Here is a 23,420-nt window from a genome sequence, read left to right as displayed (position 1 = left end):
AGCTCGCTTAAAATTGCCCCAAAACCTTATTTAGGGGAAAAACAAACAAAACTTACCTCCAACAGCTCCCCAATCCTTCCCGTAAAAATGCGCGGACGCTAAAAACACCTTCGTCGCCCCGCATACATACGGGGGTCTGTTCCTTCCCTAATCGCCTACTCCACTAACAGCCATGCCCCACCGCGTCGCCACCCTCCTCCTGCTCCTCCTGCTCACCACCATGTCGGAGAAAGTGGTGGTCGTTCCGGTGGCGGGGGCGTCGGTCGAGCCTGAGGCCGCGCTACTGGAGCGGCACGCGGTGCAGCTCGCGAGGCTGAAGGACTTCACCGTGGGGGACTCCCGCGGCTACGTCTTCATCTTCTATGCCACCGAGGACGCGCTGCTCGAGCTTGAGGCCGCCGCCTCCGGCGTGTCCCGGGTCACCCTGCTCCTTGCCTACCTTTCACCACGCCGCACGGACTGTAGTCCACTGCCGACCGCCTACCTTAGACCCAAGCGAGCTCTGAATGGCCATCGCCATCCACCCGGCGGCAGCTCTCCCTGCCACGACCGCGCCGTTGCCGCCCCGTCCTCCACCTGGCCGCGCAGATCTTGGCCACGTGCTGCAGCTCCACGTGGCTCTAATCAAGTCTGGGGAGCTCACTGCCTCGCCCAAATCCTTCCACTCCATCCTCGAGGCCTCCGCCGATGGCGCCTCACTGGCACGACTCGCCTACGTGGTCCGCCTATTCCGCCTGGCCCCGGCCACCCCTATCGGCACCGTGCTACAACATCCTCATGCGCGCGTTCCTCCGCACGGGCCACCTGGAGGACGCGCTGCACCTGTTCGTCGAAATGCTCGACGAGGCTTCCATCTGGCCGGACCAGCACACTGTCGCCTACGCCCTCAAGTCATGCTCCAGGATGTGCTCTTTGGATGCAGGGCGTGGCGTCTAGGCTTACGCCGTCAAACATGGGCTCATGATCGATCGGTTCATGTTGAGCAGCTTGATACATATGTACACGAGCTGTGGGGATGTTGTAGCGGTGCAGCTGCTGTTCGACGCTGTGGACGAGAAGAAGAAAGAATGAGGCGGGGAGAGAGTAGGGAGGCGGCGGGCTGGGCCCAATTACGATGATGTGACCTGTTTTGAAATATTGGGAGCAAGTTATTAGCGATCTGCTGTGGGTTGATATGTTTTTGAGGGAAAATTATTTTGGAAGAACCCCCAATATATAGTGGGAAAGAACTTTTTGAGAAACTCTTGGAGTTGCTCTAAGCCATTTACTGAGTACATGAAAATATTAGTTTTCCGTCTGTGTTGATTCATCAACTTTTAGTATAATTCATGAACTCAATAATCGCGTGATAGGATATGTCATTCTTAAAAGACACGAGATCTTTCAATGAGAATGACCCTAACTCACGTTCCTATTTTCCTGTAACTATTTCCTAGTATTAAAGTCGAGACCAATCACAAATTAAACGACAATGCTGTATACTAATCATCGTTTATAACCTTATCCAGGAAAAAACGTTTTCATGCACGTATCAAACCGACTTAAAAATTGCTTATAAATTCCTAAAATCTGGTCGTCGTGAGTTGACTAGCGATTACTCTCACCGCAGGTTATAATTGGGCAAGATCCACCTGGAGGAAAAAGCGCGGTAGCCAGGGCCACCTCCCTCAATTAGGCACGCAGAGCGCAGGGGCCGTCGTGTCCCGTCCCCCGAATCTTCGTGGCCGCTACGTCCGCAGCAATGGTCGGTGGCCTCTCACCGCCCCGGCGGACGCTGTCCATGGGGAGCGGCGGCGCCATGGGCCGCCGCGCGGCCGCCGCCAGCGACAGCCCCAAGCCCGGGCTCTCCCGATCCATGACCATCGGCGGCGAGCGCACGGTGAAGCGTCTGCGGCTGTCCCGGGCGCTGACGGTGCCGGAGAGCACCACCGTGCTGGAGGTGTGCCGGCGGATGGCCGCGCGCCGGGCCGACGCCGCGCTCCTCACAGACTCCAACGCGCTGCTCTGCGGCATCCTCACGGACAAGGACATCGCGACGAGGGTGATCGCGCGGGAGCTCAAGATCGACGAGACGCCGGTGTGGAAGGTGATGACGAGGCACCCGATCTTCGTCCTCTCCGACACGCTCGCCGTCGAGGCGCTGCAGAAGATGGTCCAGGGCAAGTTCAGGCACCTCCCCGTGGTGGACAACGGCGAGGTCGTCGCCATGCTCGACATCGCCAAGTGCCTCCACGACGCCATCGCCAGGATGGAGAGGGCGTCCGAGAAGGGGAAGGCGGCCATCGCCAACGTGGCCGATGGCGACGACAAGTTCTCCATCGTTGAAGCGCTCAAGGAGCAAATGTTCAGACCGTGCTTGTCCGCGATCGCCAGTGCAGACTCAACGTTGGCTCAAGCTCCCTTTCATGGATGATATATTATGCTTACATTATTTTCTGCCGATGAGTGTGTCTGTGGACATAGTCTGAAATTTGTGAATTGAACTTGTGGATCTTGCACAGAGTCGTCATGGTATCGCCAGGTGATTCGGTTCTCGCAGCGACCAAGAAGATGGTCGAAGCGCATGCAAGCTCAGCTGTAGTGGCTGTGGGGAGCAAGGCTCAAGGCATCCTGACGTGAGCGAATTTGCTGCACTTACAGCTTTCTTGCGTCAATGCAACTTGTCTTAGTTTGTTTCCCTTTTTCGTACCCTTTTTTCATTGGTTTCTATCATTCTTGCCAGTTCACGGGATATCTTGATGCGCATGATCGCCAAAAACCTCTCTTCGGACTCGACTCCGGTTGAGAAGGTAAGTGCAATTGAATTTCACATACCAACAAGCTAAAAGGGTTAAGCATTTTATGTGGATGTGAACTCTAGGTGATGACTCCTGACCCTGAATGCGCCTCGGTTGACATGCCTATACTCGACGCCTTACGGACAATGCAAGAGCATAAATTCTTGCATCTCCCTGTGATGGGTAGAGGTACACCATGGCAGAAAAATGTTCAGGAAAACCTGCAGGTTGTGACCACAGTCTCAACAGATTTTTCGTTCCGCCGCAGATGGCTCCATCATTTCCATTCTTGATGTGATCGATATAACACATGCGGCGATCTCCATCGTAAGTTCTATTCATCCATATGTCATGCAAATTGCATATTGGGGTTGTGCCAGATGCCCCCAATTGATTGGGCAAGATGAGACAGGTTGAGAACACCGGCGAAGGGAGTGATGACGCGGCGGCCTCCATGATCCAGAGGTTCTGGGACTCCGCCATGGCCTTAAGCCCTTTGGACGACGAGACAGAAACCCAGTCACAGATGAGGTTGTGCAAGTTCTGAATCTAAAGGTTCCACTGATCACATTCTATTTAGTTACACTGTGCCACTTTTTTGGGGGTGATGAATCAGCGAGATGTCGAGGTCCCAGATGATGTCTGATGCCCACCACGAGTCTGTGGGCGGCAGCGAGGCGGCATACCCCTCATTGTTCTCGTTTAAGCTCCAGGACAGGCGAGGCCGGATGCACCGGTTCAGCTGTGGTACAACTATGCTACTGACCTTGCCGGTTTCAATACAGTAACATAACTTCCGGTTTCAGTTTCAGCTGTTGAGCACTGTAGCATTTCAGACAAAACTTTCCTCCTGCAGAGGTCCAGAGCTTGACGCCCCTAGTGACCTGCATCCTGCGGAGGCTTGGCGCCGACATCGACCCAGAGCGCTTGCCACAGATTCTGGTATATGATCATTCTTTTGACAAGAAACACAGCATAGTCTTGACGATGCTATATATATAGATGCAAGTGATCCATAAGCTGCGATTTTTTTTTTTTGCAATTGCTGTGCGTGCAGTACGAAGACGAGGACGGGGACAAGGTGGTGCTCGCGTCGGACGACGACCTCGCCGCCGCGGTGGACCACGCGAGGATGGCCGGATGGAAGGCACGCACGACGCGAACCCTAGCGTTGCTCTGCTGAGCTCAGCTTTCTGATGATGGTGTGTACTGAACCTTTGCAGGGCCTGAAGCTGTTCCTCGACTACTCCGGCACCAGCGGCCGACGGAAAGCTGTGGCCTCCTCCGGTGGCGCCATGGCGGTGGGCATGTCGAGCCGAGACGCGTGGGCAGCAGCGTACAGCGGGGTGGCCGCTGGGGCTGCCCTTGTCACTGGGATTGGAGTGATGGCGTATCTCCGAAGATCTGGATAGCTAGCTAGTGATACACGTGTGTGAAGTTGTTATTCCACTACAAAAAGTTTTGTGATCGTCATCCATCACGAATCATTGAAAAATCATCATAAAACGACATCTGTGACGTTTTTTTGATAACGTCATGTATTGAACATCATAGATTAACGCAATCTGTGATGTTTTTGAACTGTCATATAATAGCCTTGAGCCCGCGTAGCCCAACCCAGGCCCAGTATCAGTGACAAAAATAAACGTAAGGAACAGTTGCCACATGGGATAATATTCGTCATGGATTTAGTAGCCACGTCACCGTTACATGGATTTAGTAGCCACGTCACCTAACGGTGACATGAATGATGATGTGGCTGCTGACATGGATGATGATGATATGGCTGCTGACGTGGGTGATGACATTGCAACTGACATCGGTGATAACATGGCTAACAATGGTAACGTGGTTGCTGACATGGATGATGACGTGGCTGTTGACACAGATGCTAATGTCACTGCCACGACCCATTTGGTAACAGGCCCGTTTGAGAAGTGGGTCCAATATTTTTAGCCCATCGGTATGAGCCCACCAAATTTAAGGTACATAGCCCATGTTAAGTAAAATCAGCCCACCAAATTTTGAACCATTTTTCCAGCCCAATTCGTCCAACAGTAAGCAATTCCAGCCCACAAATAAACGCATTACATATGTTCCCATCAGAACAACAGATCACATACATTTGTTCATCTAGCATCACTAACAGTAGCATAGCAGATCTCCTCTATTTCCTTCTAACTGCTTGTTACTTCAGCTGATCCTCATCCAATCACTTCTAATGGCTTGCTCCTTCCATCTACTCCTTGACCTGAAAGAGTACATTGCCAAATACTTGTCAGAGGGCAATATTTGTGATAGAAATTAATAAAATGTTGTGTATATCATAAACATTAAAATAGCATGTACAAGCATATACATTCAAAAATCACGTGGGCAAGAGCAAATGCATGTAAGTTGTCTTGTAGAAGTTTCAAAAAATTTGAAACTGATTTACTATTTTCTAAATGTAAAATGAATTTCTACATGATTATCGAAATTAATTCCAAATTTAACTACGTGTGCATCTAATAAGATACAAAAAATTGTACAAAAATTATATTTTAAGTCATATGTTCCATCCTAACTCATTCCCGGAGATAGATGAAAAATTCAATTATCTTTTAGGGACAATTCAAAGTTCTATCTCCAAATTAGCACATAATAATTACAATAATATCAAAATTAGGTTGGAAAATTGTACAAATTAACGTGGCAACATATTTTTGGGCCATAAGCTTGGAATAAAAAAATTAAATAATTTTAATAAAGTGGGATCATACATTGTTCACAAATGGATACATCTCTCACATAGTTCCTTAAAATTCAAGTCAAACTTTGAGATTTGAATACCTCATAACATGTTCGAACTCGTATGCACCTCAAATTTGGACATCACCTTATGTTGACCATAACATTGGAAAATATCAAGTTACATTGCCAATTGTTATGCACAAACATATTTTTTCTATTATCTATTTATTAGTTGGAAGAAAACATGTCATACGAATTTTTTAAGAAATAGCAATTAACATAAAAAAAACGTCACTAAATAAAAGATCTTGATTTTAGAAAAAATTAGAAAAAGAACCATCAAATTTGGAGTTCTTATTAGGAAGAAATACCAATTACAAATTTTAATTCCGGATTAAAAAGAAAAAGATGAATCACACATCTATTCTTTATTACATGGCCATACAATATAAAACATATTCGTTACCCAACATCAGCACAAATGGAGCCACAATGCATTGGTATCTCTAAAACCCGGGTTCGATCCTCCGATACCCTTTGCGAGTGTTTTTATTTCTCCGAATTAAAACACGAGAACATTTCAATGATAATACCGAACATCATCACAAATGAAGTTGCAGCGCAGTGGTAAGGCGCGCGTTTGTTACTCTCTCCGCATCGTTCTATTTTTCGAAATTAAAACACGAGTAAAGTAATATTATAATACCAAATTCTTCATGAACGAAGGTGCAGCGCAGTGGTATGGCGCGCGATTCTTATCTCAGATACCCGTGTACAAAGCCCTGTTACTCTATTTTATTTTTCCAATTTTTTTAGCTGGGCTGCTGCCGGCCTGCTAGTGCAAGTTCTCGGTCCATGAGCACCTTACAGCTAGCCTGCAGCCCTGCATGAAATTTCCAGCCCGTTCCAAATAGCATTCACACGGCAATTGAGGTAGATACGGCCCATTGGCGCGTGAAGATAAAATTGCACGCCGACCTCTTCATAGAGCAAAAGTCCATATTGACAATTTTCTAGATATCCAAATTCCTTTTTTTTTCAAAATATCCTATCCGAATCTAAACTTTGTGTATATGGGAAAGTGATTTAGATATTGATATTCATTTTATTATTCATTATTTTTATATTCTCAATTGATTTTACTGTGAAGTATTAATATTTGTTTTGTAAGCGACCTATTTGTTTTGTTAAAATTGTGATTGAGTACGATTCGCGACGATTTTAATTTTCAATCCATGACGGTTAACGAGGTTCGTCACAGAAATCGACCGACTTTAAGTTTGGATGGGCTATTTGCAGATCTGTGATGAAAAATCACAAATTGTCGTAGATGGTGCACTGTTAATGACGTTCTCCGAATCTGTCATGAAGAATCCATCATAGATTAACAGATTTCTTGTAGTGTTCCTGTATTCAGATCGTCGTTAGGCTTTAGTATGGATTACCTTAACACGTGTACATGTGAAAATCTTGAGCATGAATTCGGAAGCAATTCGAATGAAAGCACAAATTCAAGTGCGTCTTCCGATCCACTAAGACAAACGAGCTGAGTCCAATTTGGCATCCACATTATTCCGTAAAACTAATCCAACTATCTAGAGCATGCATGGATTCAAAAGAAAAATATTCTTTTAACATCTAGAAACAGGCACAATGCGTGCCATCACATCTTTAAATTTTGCGTCCGATCTGACTGGTAAAACACCTGATCATTTCAACAACCTGCTCCATTAACCTTGGACGGCAAGATATAAACATCCCGAAAAAAATAATGTACACATTACCTGGCTGACTGATTCAACCAATTAGACGACATGATTTTCTCCATGTTTGGGGCTGGTAAACAATTCCAGTCAATTGGAAATGAAGACCAACCCGAACAATCCATTGTAAAGTCAAAACCTAACGCACTAATCAAAAGTATTTCATAGTTTACCACCTGAAATAGCAAGTTGCCAAGCTATCTGCATGACTGCATCTCGGTTCAAATGAAATCATAGTTTGTCTCACAATGTCAAGTTGGAAGGTACAGAAAATGGATAACTTAGCACCAAATCACGAGATCTCGATATTTCAAGTGATACACCAAATTTTGGTAATTCTCGGTACCAACTATACCACAGCCCCAAATTAGCGTCAGGTGTTTGATGGTAAAAGTAGAAAAATACAGATGAACCGTTTGTCAGTATAGTTGTGTCGCAAACTATCGGTCGGTACTTCATGTTTCTATGAACTACCAACACCACTTTCAGCAACTTAGGGTCGGCATAACTCTATACCGACCGATAGTTGATCGCATAAATGATTTATGCCGACCATAACGAAGTCGCTGCTTTGGGGCTGTGGTATATTGACCATTTCATGAGCATGTAAAAAACCTTATATTAAAAGTGAAAAGAATCATCTCACCATTAAAGAGTTATGAAAAAAAACTCTATTTTACTCCTCACAAATCCACTTTGCCCATTTAACCCCCCACAAAATTTAGGCTCTCGAACTATCTCAGTTGGTCCAATCTATCCCCTAATGAGAATTCTCTTTTCTTTTCTCCACGTACAAGTGGAGTTTCAATTTCAAATTTTGCAAGATGACTTATAAAATGTTGCAAGAATTAATACAAAGAGAACTGGTGAGGGTAGTAAAATAATCTTTTTCCAAGAATTAATGGAAAAAACACCATCCTCTCTGGGTCAAAAGAATGATTATCTCATACCATTAAATAAGTTTTGAGTGGATATCCTAGTTAGTCCGCTCAAATTGACTAGGCACTTGATTCAAATTTCACACTCATTACAATTTTCTTGCATTCATGGATATTCATATTCCTTACAATATTTGCGCTTGCAATATCGCATACATCTAGGAAAAGATGACCAGGTCAGTTGCACGCGTCATACATTGCGTATATTCTCCAGGCCTCTAGAGCAACCTCAAATAAACTTATGATTTGGATATGGTCCACAATCCTTCGTGGTCAATACCAACCCCACGAATCCTTCAGCCTCAAGAAATGAAACGCAGTCATACACATGAAATAGGACAGGAGACACAGCACCAATCCTTCTACAAAGCAATACTCCAATCAAGCTTACAAAGACAACATCACCTCCCAGCAGGGTGCTGTTGATTTGTTGCTGGACCAAGCTGGGAGGAACAGCAAGCCCATCAAGAAGAAATCCAGGTAAGTATACTCCCTGGCAACTATAGATCTTTTTTTCTTTCTCATAATTAATATGGGTGTGTCATCATATGGTAAAAGATTGTTTGTTGGTTTTGCCACTGAAAATTTGTGTGACACCTTGAGTTTTCCCTCCTTTTTGTCCATTTTCGTTCTCTGTGTCTGCTGAGGAGTGGCACATGATGTTTTGACCATTGTTTGGCACCTTCTTGTTTTTTTGTTGGAAACCAGGCAAAAATACCACTTATTCAATCTTGTATCATGCTTCCTCCTTATCTTGTAGCTCCGAACTGTAGAAAGGGAATTGATCAACCGTAAATTGTATTGATCTGTTGTGTGGTTTATATACACATACAAAGCACGATAGAGCCTAACTAACTCAGCTAGATTACAGGCGACGCGAGAGAGTGGCGAGCATGAGCCGTGCGGATGACGCGAGTGCATGGCGAGCGCGGGTCGTGCAGGCGACGCCGAGCGGAGCGGAGAGTGCGTCGGGCGTGTAGTTCAGTTCCAACACCCCCCGCAATCTCAGCTCGTGGAGCTGACGCAGAGACTCGACCGGAAGTCTTCAAACAATGCTGTAGATAGTCCCTTTGTGAAGATATCCGCGAACTGTCTAGGGCTTGGAATTTGCAGCACGCGGAGCTCACCAATGGCCACCTTCTCACGAACGAAGTGGATGTCCAGCTCTATATGCTTGGTGCGCCTATGGTGTACTGGATTGCGGGCCATATACACGCTGGAGATGTTGTCATAGTACGCCATAGTAGCCTTTGGAGCGACGCAATGGAGCTCGCCAAGGAGCTGCCGAAGCTACGAGCACTTGGCCACCGCATTGGCCACACCGCGGTATTCCACCTTTGCAGATGACTGAGACATGGTTGTCTGACGCTTCGAGGACCACGAGATCAGCGAGTCACCAAGGAAGATCGCGAAGCCTGAAGTGGAGCGATGGGTGTCCGGGCAGCCATCCCAGTCGGCATCGTCGCAGCATGGAGATGAAGTCCGAGCGTCGTTGTGCCTTTGATGTACTGAAGAATCCTTTTCAGGAGAGCACCATGGCTCTCCCTGGGCGCATGCATGTGCAAGCATACTTGCTGGGCGGCATAGGCGACGTTGGGCTGTGTCAGCGTCAAGTATTGTAGTGCACCGGCCATGCTCCTGTACCAGACGCATCCTTCATGAGCTCGCCGTTGCTGCTGGAAGACTTGGGCTTGGTGTCAGCCGGTGTGGGCGTAGCCTTGCAGTTGGCCGTGCCAGCGCGTTCCAAGACGTCCACAACGTATGCAGACTGGGAGAGCATGAACCCGTCGGATGTCCGACGAACGTCGACGCCAAGAAAGTAGCTAATCGGGCCCATGTCCGTCAGCACGAAGGCGGACTTGAGGTTGTTGACGAGCTGTTGAAGAAGCGCGGTTGAGGAGGCTGACATTATCATGTTGTCCACGTATAAGAGGAGGTACGCCATTAATTCGCCGTGGTGATACACAAACAGCGACGAGTCGGATCGTGACTGCCGGAAGCCGAGGGAGACTGTTGGAGTTCACCAAAAAATTGTCACCGGCGAGCTCAGGCACGAGCACTTAAGAACTCACTGAAACGAGATGGTTTTGGTGCTGCAAAAACTGAGCAGCTTTTTTGCTTATCTTCATTGCAAATATAAAGCAAACTAGCTAACAACCAGCAGCAGCATGCATGCCACTAACGATCGTGCCATCCCACGATTCACGCACAGCCAAGCTGCTCCTATGACGCGAGAAAAAAGGAAAACGCCCCGCATGAACACAGCACACGTCAGGCTAACATGCTAACAGAAAAACTAACCAACATAACTATATACAAGGACTTCAGACTCGATCAACGGGTTATTTTCAACATTTCTCCCCCCTAAGCCTTGATCGAGTCACTTACGATGTTGTCGACACCAATCTTAGCACGAAGCTCCTGAAAGCGAACGTGCCCAAGCACCTTGGTGAGCATGTCAGCGAGCTGCTTCTCAGTGGAGGTATGCCCGATGACGATGCGGTTTCTGCCGATGCACTCCCTGATGAAATGATAATGCGTGTCTATGTGCTTGGAGCGATCATGGAAAACAGGATTCTTACTAAGTGCAATGGCGGCCATGTTGTCCACCTTGAGTTCCGGCACTCCAGGTTCCAAGCCGACGAAGTCGCTCAGCAACCGAGCTAGCTAGACGCCCTGGCATGAAGCACTTGCGGCCGTGATGTACTCCGCTTCACAAGAAGAAAGAGCCACGACCTTCTGCTTGGACGACTGCCAGGTGATGGGGTTGTTGCCGAGGAAGAAGACGATGCCGCTGGTACTCTTGCGCTGATCAATATCGCTGGCAAGATCAGCATCACTGTAACCAATTAGCTTCAGCGCCTGGCCTTCCCTTCGCACATAGCGCAGCCCATAGCCACGCGTTCCAGCAACATACCGGAGCACTCACTTCATAGCAGCCAGATGTTCTTCATGCGGCTTCTCCATAAACCTGCTAAGAAAACCCACTGCAAATGCAAGGTCCGATCTAGTATGAACCAAGTAATGAAGCCCACCAATTATGCGCCTGTACTCCGTGGCGTTCACCTCAGGAGTGTTGCTCTCCTTTCCCATCTTGAGGCGCGGTTCCATGGGAGTTGCTGCGCAGTTGCAGTTCTGCATCCCGCTGCGCTCTAGGAGCTTGTCGGCGTACGCGCGCTGGCAGAGGGTGATCCTAGTGGGCCCTTGGCTTACCTCAATCCCAAGGTAGTAGGACAGCAGGCTAAGATCGCTCATCTTGAAGATGCTCTTCATCTCAGCCTTGAACTCTAGAATTTCATCGTTGCCGTGGCCGGTGATCACAAGGTTGTCGACGTAGATGCTGACAATGAGATGCGAGGACTCCTTCGTGCGTGTGTACACGCCGCACTCCGAGCTGCTCCACTGGAAACCAAGTGACACCATGGCGGCATTGAACTTGGTATTCCAGGCCCTAGGTGCCTGCTTCAAGCCGTACAACGCCTTCTGGAGGCGCACAACCTTCTGCTCAGCACCGGCGACCACAAAGCCTGTGGGCTGGGCGACATACACTTCCTCCTTGAGCTCGCCATTGAGGAAAGAGCTCTTGACATCCATATGGTGAACCTCCCATCCCTGGTGCGCCGCCGGTGCGAGCAGGAGCCTCACCGACTCCATCCAGACCATGGGCGCGAAGACTTCGTCGTAGTCGATCCTGGCGCATTGCACGTAGCCTTTTGCCACCAGACGCACTTTGTGCCGCACGACGTCGCTGTTCTCGTCATGCTTCACTTTATAGACCCAGTTGAGCCCAATTGCACGATGCCCAAGTGGAAGGTCGATGAGATCCCAGGTGTTGTTGATGGACTTCATCTCCTCAATCATGGCCCCTCTCCAACACGCCTCCTGTTCAGCTTCATGGGAGGAGCAGGGTTCCTCGTCAGAGGTAAAGTGGAGCTCGTCATCGAGCACCCTGGACGCGAAGCTGGGTGGAGACGCTAGGCCGAGGATGTGTCGAGGGTGCGGAAGCGAAGTGGCGCGTCGTCATCGTGATCTGCATCCAGTTCGTCGAGGTGGTCAGATGGAGGTGAAACAAATTCAGGCAGACCTGGAACAGGAGACGCCGGTGGAGCTGGTGAGGGGGTGCGTGGCGTCGCACTCCCCTGGTCCGGATTAAGCGCGCCCACCGTAGTGGCTGTCATGTACTCAACGGTGAATGGCTCGTCGTCCCGGTGTCCGGCGTCGAAGTCGTGCTCCTTCCACTTCCACTGCCTTGCTTCATCGAAGATGACATCACTTGATACTGTGATGCGCCCAGTGCTTGGATCAAAAAAGCGCCACACCTTTGAGCCGTTCTTGTACCCGATGAAGATCATCAAAGAGCTGCGGTCATCAAGCTTCTTCAGGTGAGGCCACGTCATCTTCACGTGGTCGATGCAGCTGAACGTGCGGAGGTAGTGCACCGGTGGTCGCTCACCGTACCACGCCTCATAGGGAGTCTTGCCGTCAAGTGCACGCATCGAAGCCCAGTTCAGAATGTGGACCGCCATGGTTACTGCCTCGCCCCAGAAGTAGCTGGGCAAGCTCTTGGCCTTGAGCATGCAACGCGCCATGGTGACGATGCTCTGGATGTGGCGCTCGACCACCCCATTTTGTTGTGGAGAGTAGGGGGTAGTGAGCTGCTGCTATATGCCGTGCTTGGCGCAGTAACGCCCAAACTTGACGGAGGTAAACTCCCCCCACGATCGGTGCGGAGGGTCTTCAGATTGCGGCCGATCTCCACCTCGACGGTCGCCTGAAAATTCTTGATCGCCGACACCGCCTGGTCCTTGCTGGGAAGCAGCACAAGCCACATATAGCAGCTCATGTCATCAACCAACAACAGAAAGTACTGATTACCACTAGGCGTGGTAGGCGTGATTGGACCGCAGATGTCACCGTGGATGAGCTCGATGGCGTTCGTGGCGCGGCGCCGCGCGTGCTCGGGGAAGGGAGCTCGCCACTGCTTGTAGACCAGGCACGCGTCACAGACTTGATCAATCTGATCGAGGTGCGGCAGGCCACGCACCTTGCCATGGTGCGCGAGCCGGCGGAGCGACTGGAAGCTGAGGTGCTCGTAACGAGCATGCCAGCGCCACACCGCCTGCTTAGTCCTGGCAGACAGGCACACCGGGCGCCCGATCTTGAGCTCCAGAAGATATAGGTGAGCCGGAGAATGCCTGGTCCGGGCCAGCAGCTTGTGGCCTTGCTCAAAGATCCTGAGGATGCCATGCTCAATGTCGATCTTGCAGCCAGCTTCGTCCAATTGACCGAGACTGATGATGCTCATCATCAAGCGGGGTATGAAATACACCCCGATCAACGCGCGGTGCTCGCCGTTCCTGCAGCTGAAGACGATGGAGCCGCGCCCTTCGATTTCCACCACGGATCCATCCCCAAAGCAGACGGTCTCACAGATGTTGGCGTCAAGCTCGGAGAAAGTGCTCCTCGTGCTGGTCATGTGGTTGGTGGCGCCTGTATCAAGAACCCAGTGATGGGGCTCTCTATCCTCGAGTGAGCTGAGCTAGGCGAAGACGCGCTCCTCCCGGATGTCGACGTGGTGGCACAATGGAGAGGCGTTGATGAGGCTCGATGGTGGCGGAGAGGAGCTACCAGAGATGATGATGGCGTGGGCCATCAGTAGAGTAGGTTCATCTTTCTCACCTTGGGCCATATGTGCCTAGCTGGACTTGGGCCTGCTGCGGCAGTCTTTGGCCTAGTGCCCTTTTCTATCGTAGTTGTGGCATGGGTTGATACCGGGCTGCTCTTTCTGCTTCCTATTCCTACTTGACGAAGAGGAGGTGCTGCTGCAGCCACCGCGACCGTGTCGCGTCTTGCTGTTTTGCTTGCTGATGTGCCAATGACCCAAGCATCTCAGGTGGAACTGCGTGGAGGGTGGCGGTGAGTGCGAGGCGATCCTCGCGGTACTCAACGACCTCACCCTCCTCTGGCTCGACGGCCTGCCAGAGGCCCTGCGCCTACATGTTCACACACATCATCAATGACCATTCTTGGTAGTTGGTGCACGTGAGCATGGGGTACTGCACGGTACCGCTTGCTTCCTTGACGACGCGCTCGATGACAACTTCGCCACCGCGACGCCCTCGGCACGGCGCGGGCGAGTGCGAGATGCGACATTGTCGCGATGGTGATGGTGAATGCCTGCCTTGCACCAGCGCAGACATGGCTTGGGATGCCAACCGCTCTGATACCAAATGTTGGAGTTCGCTGAAAAACTGTCACCGGCGAGGTCAGACACGAGCACTCAAGAACTCACTGAAATGAGATGGTTTTGGTGCTGCGAAAACTGAGCAGCTTTTCTATTTATCTTCATTGCAAATATAAAGCAACCTAGCTAACAACCAGTAGCGGCCGCACGCCACTAATGATCGTGCTATCCCACGATTCACGCACAGCCGAGCTGCTCCTACGACGCGAGAAAAGAAGAAAATGTCCCGCATGAACACAACACACATCAAGCTAACATGCTAACAGAAAAATTAACCAACAGAAATATATACAAGGACTTCAGACTCGATCAACGGGTTATTTTCAACAGAGATGGCGTGATCCGCGAACCTGGTGAACCAGGCGCGCGGCGCTTGGTGGAGATTGTAGAGGGAGCGGGAGAGGAGGCACACGTTGTTGGGGCGCTGTTGATCCTCGAACCTCATAGGCTGGTGATAGAGAACGCGCTCCTTGATGTTGTCTTGGAGGAACGCGTTCGAGACGTCAAGTTGGTGCGCGGGCTAGTTCTTGGAGGCGATGAGCGTAAGATAGTGCGAATCATCGTCAGTTTGATGACTGGGGGGAAAGTTTCGCTGAAGTTGATCCCCGGCTGCTGGTGGAAGCCGCGCACGACCCACCGAGCTTTGAAGCGCTCGAGAGTGCCATCGGAGTTCATCTTGTGCTTGAAGACCCATTTGCTGGTGATGACTTGCGCGCTTGGTGGCCATGGGAAGAGGGTCCAGGTTTGATTTCATTGCAGGGCATCAAATTCCAGTTGCATTACATCGCGTCAGTGTTCGTCCTTGAGAGCCATGCGGACGGATCGTGGAATGGGTGAGAGTGCAGTCGCAGAGCCGATGAGGGCGTACTTCAAGTTCGGCATGACGATGGTAGCTCAAGCGTGTGTCAACATGTGATGTTGTGGTGGCGGCGCTGGTGCGGGCACGACGGTGGTGACGGGCGACGTCGCGGAACTGGACGTTGGCATGGACGGAAATACCGCCTGAGGTGCCAGCAAGGAGCTAATGGTGATCGCCGGTGGTGATGGGGAGGCGAGCGTACTGGGGCAGTCATAGTGGCATGTCGTCCAGGGCGCGGAGCTGGCGGCGTCGTGGGCACGGCCGCATCGTCGACGTTGTAGGTGGCTAGGGGCTGTGCGCTCGACGCCTTCGTGTCGCGGAACGGGAAGACATGCTCGATGAAGCTAACGTGACGCAAAGTGTAGACCCGTCGCGTCTCGATATCATAGCATCGGTAGCCACGATGATCACTGGGGTAGCCGAGGAAGATGCACGCCATAGAGCGCGGGCTGAGCTTGTGTGGCATTGTCGGCGTGATGTTGGGTAGCAGAGGCAGCCAAAATACGCGAAGCTCGTCGTAGTGCAGCGGCGTTCCGAGGAGGAGGTGGTGCATTCGGCATCACAGCTCCCGTGGCATGGCAGGGTCGCCAGTTGATGACGTATGTCGCCGTGTTCAGAGCCTCGGCCCAAAACGATGATGGAGCTGCACTGTGGATTAGTAGCGTGCGAATGCAATCATTAATCAGCTTTCCCATTTTTCCACGAAAAATAGGGGCAAGAAAGGCGAAAGGAGGTGCCTTGCGCAGCGAGGAAGTGGCGCATGGCGTGCGTGTCAAACTCCTTGCCGTTGTCAGTCTGTAGAGCTAGAATGGGTAGCCGGAATTGAGTGTGGACGTAGGAGAAAAACGAGCGAATGATGGCCTGAACGTCAGACTTATTGCGGATCGGGAAACTCCAAATGTAATGAGTGTTAGCATCAAGCAAAACATAGTATTTGTAACCCGAGTGGCTGTAAACTGGAGACGTCCAAACATCCGAATGCACTAATTGAAATGGAAAGTAAATAGGTGTTTCTGAAGGGAAAAATGGCAGTCTAACATGTTTGCCTAAATGACAGTGATGGCAAGGATTAATGAGTCGCCGATTTATTACACTGAAATTCAAAGGTTTGGAGCCGCCGCTGTGTCCGGCGGACGAGCTGTGATAAGCGGTGAATGTCTGCCCGGCCTCAACCTTGTCGTCATGCGCGAGCTGGATTTCTTCGAGGAGCAGGTAGGAGTGGGCGCTCATGAAGGTGTGGTTCTTGGAGGTGATCACCGGCTTGACGTGATGGTACTTCCTGTTGAGGCCGCGGAGGAGATTGAGTACCTGATTCGGCTCAGAGACGGGTTGGCCGACGTCCCTCAGACCGTCGGAGAGCTGCTTGAGGTGGGAGCCGTAGTCGGAGATGCTGAGGTTCCCTTGGTTGAGGCTGCGGAATTCGGCCTCCAGGACGGCGCGCTGCAGTTTGTGGTCGCGGAACAGGCCTTCAATGTCCGTCCAGACGGAGAAGGCGGACGCGCGGGGATTGTAGATGATATCGAAGACGTTCTTGTTGACGGTTGTGTAGAGCCAGTTGACGAGGCAGCAGTCGATCTGACGCCATTCAGCGGTGCGCTGCTCGATGGGCATAGGAGACTTGACGAGGTCGTCAAGGACGGTGTCGAAGAAGCACCTCCACTGGCTATAGTTGGGATCCAGGAGATCGAGGAGAATGGGGACATGGGAACTGATGTTCACAGTCTGCACCACGGCGATGGAGGCGGGCTGCAGAGCATCGAGGACGGTGTCGCTCAAGCTGGACGAGGAGGAGGAGTGCGTCGGGGAGGCCATGGCGCTGGGCAGAGGAGAAGGCGGAAGCTAGGATTTAGGATCGTAGTAAGGTAACTGATACCATGTAGAAAGGGAATTGATCAACCGTAAATTGTATTGATCTGTTGTGTGATTTATATATATATATACAAAGCACGCTAGAGCCTAACTAACTCAGCTAGATTGACGCGAGAGCGTGGCGAGCGCGGGTCGTACGGGTGATGCCGAGCGGAGCGCAGAGCGCGTCGTGCGTGTAGTTCAGTTCCAACACGGACACCATCTATTAGATGAGGTAGGGGTATAATAACAAAAGAATGAGAAATATGGGTGACCCTAGTTTAATGGGGTTGGCAACATCAATTTCTTGCAACTCTAAAAGTGGCAAAAGCAAAACATAATTGAGACTTTCAGTGGTACAAATGTAATCTAAGGTTGTTTTTGTTGACACCAGGGAAGATGGAGATTGTGACAAGTGTGATGAGTTCCCTCATCCTCAAGCTGGCTGAGCTGCTAACCGACGAATACAAGTTGCAGACAAGCCTAAGAGGTGAGATCATGTTCCTGAAAGCCGAGCTCGAGAGCATGGAAGCTGCCCTCGAGGCAGTGTCAGAGGCTCCTGTAAATGGAAACCAGGTTAATATATGGGCAAGTGAGGTAAGGGAGCTGTCCTACGACATCGAGGACAGCATTGATCAATTCATGGTGTGCATCGACACCCATCCATCAGTAACACCACAGGGATTCAAAGGGTTCATTAGTAGGAGCATGCGATTGTTGACAGCAGCCAAGACTCAGCATCACATTGCGACAGAAATTGGAGATATGAAGACCCTTGTCAAGGAGGTGGCTGAGCGCCGCAATAGGTACAAGGTTGACAGTGTTGTCATCCCACCTTCTACGGCAGTAAATATTGACCCCCGTTTGCATGGTATCTATGAAGAACCATCAAAACTCATTGCAATCTGTGGCCCAAAAGAAGAACTATCTAAGTTGCTCGTTCGAGAGGGCACATCCAAGCAACTGAAAGTGATTTCCATTGTCGGAGTTGGTGGTTTGGGTAAGACAACTCTTGCTAATGTCGTGTACCAACAGTTGAAGGGACAATTCGAATGCAATGCTTTTGTGCCAGTGTCCCTCAAGCCTGATATGAAGAGAATTCTAAGCAGCATACTCCGTCAAGTTAGCGAGCAAAGTTATACGAACATTGAAACATGGGATGTTGTGGAACTTATCAACAAGATCAGACAAGTTCTTGAGGATAAGAGGTAATGCATTAGTCAACATATGTTTACTTTAGACCTGGTACTCGGTCTTGTCATACTCCAGATTGTTTTTTTTTTAATTTTGAACTTGGAGTACTGTATAGAAGTTCACATAAGACCTGAAGTCGTCCTTAACTTCATAATAAATTTGCAGAAGTGCTTCAGATTTCACAAAAAGGATATTCCAATCATATTACTGCATTAGTTGCTTTTGAAACGTTGGACTGTTATTTCATTCCATGTTACATGCAATTCTTCTAAACAAAACTTGGGTGTACTCATATTGCTAACATGCTTTTACACAAAAGCACAGGTACTTGATTGTAGTTGATGATATCTGGGATGAATCGGCTTGGAATTTGATCAAAGATGCACTCGTTGATAACAACTGTGGTAGTAGAGTGATCACGACAACTCGAATAGCTGGGATTGCTGCAACATGCTGCTCTTTTACTGATGGTATAATCTATAAGCTAAAACCTCTTTCTCATAATGACTCAATGAAGTTATTCTACAAAAGAATATTTGGCGACCAAGATCATTGCCATCCAGAACTGAAAGAAATATCAGAGAAAATTTTGAGAAAATGTTATGGAGTGCCACTAGCCATCATTACTATAGCTAGTCTTTTGGCTAATAAACCAAGGAATATAAACCAGTGGAACAGTGTGCATAGTTCCATCGGTAATGGAACTGAAAAGTTCCCTAGTATGGAGAACATGCGCCAAATATTGTCTATCAGCTACTATGATTTACCTTCCCATTTAAAACCTTGTTTGCTATATCTAAGTATTTTTCCAGAGGATTACACTATTTTGAGGGATCAATTGATACGAAGATGGATAGCTGAAGGCATTATCCATGGCACTGATGTTGAAACTTTACATAATCTTGGGCACAATTACTTCAATGAGCTTATGAACAGGAGCATGATTCAACCTGAACATATTGATGCTCGTGGCATGGTAGGAGCTTGCCGTGTGCATGATATGGTGCTTGATCTCATCACTTCATTATCGACCAAAGAAAATTTCGCCATTACATCACATCATCACCAGCACAAACATCTTCCAAGGAGGATTCGCAGATTTTCCCTCCATGGTAGTGACGAAGAACACACCAGACCCGAGGTGGCCTTGAATTTGTCCCATTTGAGATCACTTATGGTCTTCCCTGGAGCTACTAACATGATGCCTGCTCTTTCAAGCTTTCAAGTTTTGCGAGTATTGGACTTAGAAGGTTGCCGTGACCTGCAGAACCATCAGATTAGTAATGCTGGTAGTTTATTTCATTTAAGGTATCTAGGACTGAGGGATACAAATATTACCAGCCTTCCAAACGAGATAGGGAATCTAAATTATTTGCAGACCCTGGACTTAAAGCAAACAAGCATAAGTTATCTTCCACCAACAGTTGTTCGGCTGAGACAACTGATGTGCCTATATATTGAACCATCAGTGATGCTGCCAGATGGTATAGGGAACATGGAGTCTCTACAATTGCTATCATCCGTTGGTGTCAGCAGCTCTGCAAACTTTGCAAGAGAACTAGGCAGGCTAACTGAATTGAGAACACTTCACATTTCAGTCATTAGCACATGGCATGAGAACCACAAGAATTCTTTGGTTGATTCTTTATGCAACCTGAATAAAATCCAAGAACTACATATTGATTCTACAGGAATGTCCACTGAGTTCATTGTGGATTTATCATGGGCTCCTCGCTATCTCAAAAAGTTCGCAGGAAGTGTGCCTCGATTGCCAAGGTGGGTGAACCCCTTGCTATCAGATCTGACAACTATGATCATTACACTGAACATGCTACGACAGGAGGATATCCAAAGTCTTGGAGGCTTACCTTTCCTGCAATTCCTTTGCCTTACTGTATTAACAACTGATTCTGCTGAAGAAAGGATCATCATTAGAACTCATGGAGCAAACTTCCAGTCCCTATCTGAGTTTCACTTTCATAGTTTTAAAATGGGCCTCTTTTTTGCACAAGGAGCTATGCCAAAGCTTGAAACCCTTGAGGTCACGCTCAAAGTGCAGGAGAGAAAGGCTGCATATGGTGATTTTGATATCGGCTTGGAGAACCTCTCTTCGATTAAGCAGGTCATCGTTAGGATTCGTTGTACAGGTTCCACAGTTTATGAGGTGGATGATGCTGATTCTGCCTTGAGGAGGACAGCTGGTTTGAATCTCAACCATCCGAAGCTTGAGGTTATAAGGTATTACGAAGATGAAATGGTAGATGCCGAACTCCAATGCAATAAGGAAACATTGAAAGAGGAGGAAAAAGAGGAGGTATGTAGTGCTTAGTTAATATTTCCCTCTCTTAACTATTCTGTTTATATCCATTGCTATAACCACTTTTCTATGTTATCATTGTTAGAGAGTTCTAGCATACATTTATTTTTTCATACCCGATTGCTTATTTTGCGCCGATAAGATAACAGGAAGTTATCGTTGTCACTGAAAGCATGTTCATGTGCAATTGAAATTTGGAGTTTTTGACGAGATTAAATGCCCGATGCCAAAATTAATGTAAAAGTTTGTTATTGCCAAAATCATATCCAGTTCTAAGATATTTGGGGAAGTTCTGAAATAAATATGTTATCACTAGTAGAGAATTGGCCTTGAGTCCCGGGTCACGCGTTTTTTCACGCGAAGTATGTGCGTGCGCGCTGCGTGGGATTCGAACTCACAACCTCCAGCCTCGCGTGTAGCTTTCTTGCCATCCCACCTACACACCACATCTGACTATATAGGGGATACTATCCTTTTGTATTAACTCGTGGGGACCCTTTTATCCCGGTTGGAAACACCAACCGGGATAAAAGACCCTCTTTTATCCCGGTTGGTATTACAAACTGGGATAAAAGGGTTCGAGGGATTTAGTCCTCTTTCAGTCACCTCGTTGGGGATCCTTTTATCCCGATTTGAAACACCAACCACGATAAATGACCCCCTTTTATCCCGGTTGGTATTACAAACCGGGATAAAAGGCTCTCGACACACCAACCGGGATAAAAAGGGGGGTCTTTTATCCCGGTTGGTGTTTCAAACCGGGATAAAAGGCCTCTCAGGGTCTTTTTTTTCCCACTAGCCTTTGCAACCGGGATAAAAGGTCCCGGTTGGTGAGCCCCCCACCAGTGACCGAGCTTTAGTCCCGGTTGGTGAACCTTTTATCCCGGGCTAACTTTAAATCGGGACAAAAGGGGGCGTATCGAAAGCCAATTCTCTACTAGTGTATTGCTAAAACTTGTTTGTTGATTCCAAATAAGTGTAGAATTGATTACATCAATTCCTACTCCTAGATTCCACAATAGTGATATCCAATACCTATAAGGTGCTTCCTTGTACAATAGTCACGATCTGCATATTCAGAGAATAAACCGAAAAGAAGCCTACAACGTGTCTCCTTTTTCGTCCACACTTGTTAATCTTGTTTTTCGTTGTTTAGTTGTACTAACTTTGCAACTTTTTACTGGATTGAGGTTGTTCTTCAGAGAAGAGGGCCATGGGGCGGAGATGGAGGGAGCACTCGTGACATCACAATGGCACCCAAAAGTCTAAAAAGCGTGAAAGTTTGTAGTGCTGTGGTGGTGGATTCACTCAGTTTTTCCTACCTCGACAGATATGGGAGGGAACACAACACGCCACTTTGGGGTGGTGTTGGGGGGAGTATCCGTATGGTGAGTGTGTTCCTAGAATTTTCCTTTTACCATTAAGTAGTAGTATTGTGTATCAAAAAGAGCTCTTTCCTTTTCTCTAGATGATTTTTTTCATTATTAACTGGTAAGGAACGAATACATCAACACGTACATTTTTATCGACCGAATCATTATAGTTTGATGTAGGACACAATCCGCACACCGATTAGAACACAAAATTCACAAAAAATCCTTAAAGATACCCGTGTCCCAGCCAGGATTGTGGCTGATAATTCATTGTATTGTGATCAGTCTATGAACTTTTGACAAATAGCAAACACTGGTAGAGAAACGGGTATTAGTCCTGGTTGGGAAACTTCATAGATATCGGTTTTCCCAACCGGGATTAATCATTTGGGACTAAAAGTCCTGTGTCTTTTACCGACTAAAAGAAACATCTTTAGTCCTGATTGGTAATACTAACCCACGACTAAAAGAAATATGCGTGTGCGCGGTGCGTGGGATTCAAACCCACGACCTCAAGTCTCGCGCGTAGCTTCCTTACCATCTCACCTACACAAGACATCTAACTGAGTAGGGGATGCAATCCTTTTGTAGTAACTCGTGGGAGACCTTTTAGTCCGGGTTTGTAACATTAACCGGGACTAAATGTGTCTTCAAGGACTACGAAATTTAGACCCGGGTCCAAAAACAACCGAGATTTTTGTTGAGGATGAAATGTCATTTTTCCGAAGCCTATAAGGGATATTGTGATTGTGGTTTGATTATTCTGTTTTCCCTTGATTTGCAGATTAACCTTGGTCCGTCAGAGTTTGTGAAGGAGGTTTCCGGGACATACGGTCGTTTCTCTCATCTTCCTAATGTTATTACGTCATTCACCCTGGTGACCAATTTATGCAGCTACGGACCTTTCGGACAACCTAGTGGAACCCCCTTTCACACTCGAGTAGACAGAACTGGCAGCATTGTTGGCTTCTTTGGGCGCTCTGGGAAGTATCTTGATGCAATTGGTGTTTATGTTCGCCCTTTTGAATCGTAGATACTGCTTTGTTTGCATCCTTTTGGCTAACTGTAGTTATGGTGAAACATTCAAGAAGTATTATTGTTGTCTTCACCACTCCAGTTTTTTAGACGATGGTCATGTCCTGATAGCATGATACTTATTACAATATACAGAATCGCAAACAATGAAAAAAGTTCTCAAGTGTCACAAAACTCATAATGCTCCTCTAGGCTCTAGCACACAATCTATAGCTGGCAAAGAAATCCATAGTTTGAGCCTTGTTACAATGGTTGGAAAAGTACTGGTGGAACTTCCACGTAGTTTCTCTTTAAATTAGCAGTTTGAGCCTTTGAAGGGACTGCGCATGACACCCTAAG

At 48.1% G+C, this 23,420-nt stretch overlaps 3 protein-coding genes across 5 annotated transcripts; 2 read left to right on the top strand and 1 right to left on the bottom strand.

The window, feature by feature from the left end:
* Window positions 1–1,741: 1,741 nt before the first annotated feature.
* On the top strand, window positions 1,742–4,605 carry LOC117834394 (CBS domain-containing protein CBSCBSPB5). The gene is made up of 10 exons (XM_034713986.2): window positions 1,742–2,385; window positions 2,502–2,615; window positions 2,723–2,789; window positions 2,861–2,966; window positions 3,046–3,104; window positions 3,190–3,308; window positions 3,394–3,524; window positions 3,634–3,719; window positions 3,835–3,924; window positions 4,001–4,605. Exons 1-10 carry the CDS (start codon window positions 1,742–1,744, stop codon window positions 4,187–4,189), a joined length of 1,605 nt encoding a protein of 534 aa, XP_034569877.1. The 3' UTR covers window positions 4,190–4,605.
* Window positions 4,606–8,492: 3,887 nt separating this feature from the next.
* On the top strand, window positions 8,493–23,255 carry LOC117866616 (disease resistance protein RGA5). 3 transcript variants are annotated; one of them, XM_034750873.1, is made up of 6 exons: window positions 8,493–8,691; window positions 17,557–18,370; window positions 18,681–18,826; window positions 19,169–20,670; window positions 21,864–22,061; window positions 22,831–23,255. In XM_034750873.1, exons 2-6 carry the CDS (start codon window positions 17,562–17,564, stop codon window positions 23,077–23,079), a joined length of 2,904 nt encoding a protein of 967 aa, XP_034606764.1. In that variant the 5' UTR covers window positions 8,493–8,691; window positions 17,557–17,561; the 3' UTR covers window positions 23,080–23,255. The 3 variants fall into 3 exon arrangements, with proteins under 3 accessions (XP_034606764.1, XP_034606763.1, XP_034606762.1); XM_034750872.1 differs by having other exon boundaries at window positions 18,681–20,670; window positions 21,876–22,061; XM_034750871.1 differs by having other exon boundaries at window positions 18,681–20,670.
* Window positions 15,993–17,126, bottom strand: LOC140220252 (uncharacterized). Its single transcript, XM_072290269.1, has one exon. The coding sequence runs from the start codon at window positions 17,124–17,126 to the stop codon at window positions 15,993–15,995; it is 1,134 nt and encodes a 377-aa protein (XP_072146370.1).
* Window positions 23,256–23,420: the final 165 nt, after the last annotated feature.

Source organism: Setaria viridis, chromosome 8 (assembly GCF_005286985.2).
Source record: "Setaria viridis chromosome 8, Setaria_viridis_v4.0, whole genome shotgun sequence".
In the NCBI taxonomy this organism is placed as follows: domain Eukaryota; kingdom Viridiplantae; phylum Streptophyta; class Magnoliopsida; order Poales; family Poaceae; genus Setaria; species Setaria viridis.
The sequence above is the reverse complement of the archived record's forward strand: the minus strand, read 5'-3'. Positions and strand labels throughout refer to the sequence as shown.

Coding starts and splice junctions, on each gene's coding strand:
- LOC117834394 (XM_034713986.2), top strand. CDS start 1,742: ATGGTCGGTGGCCTCTCACCGCCCCGGCGGACGCTGTCCATGGGGAGC. Junction 2,616..2,722: donor AAGGCTCAAGGCATCCTGAC/GTGAGCGAATTT, acceptor CATTCTTGCCAG/TTCACGGGATATCTTGATGC. Junction 3,309..3,393: donor GAAACCCAGTCACAGATGAG/GTTGTGCAAGTT, acceptor GTGATGAATCAG/CGAGATGTCGAGGTCCCAGA.
- LOC140220252 (XM_072290269.1), bottom strand. CDS start 17,126: ATGGCCTCCCCGACGCACTCCTCCTCCTCGTCCAGCTTGAGCGACACC.
- LOC117866616 (XM_034750871.1), top strand. CDS start 17,562: ATGGAGATTGTGACAAGTGTGATGAGTTCCCTCATCCTCAAGCTGGCT. Junction 18,371..18,680: donor CAAGTTCTTGAGGATAAGAG/GTAATGCATTAG, acceptor ACAAAAGCACAG/GTACTTGATTGTAGTTGATG. Junction 20,671..21,863: donor AAGAGGAGGAAAAAGAGGAG/GTATGTAGTGCT, acceptor TACTGGATTGAG/GTTGTTCTTCAGAGAAGAGG.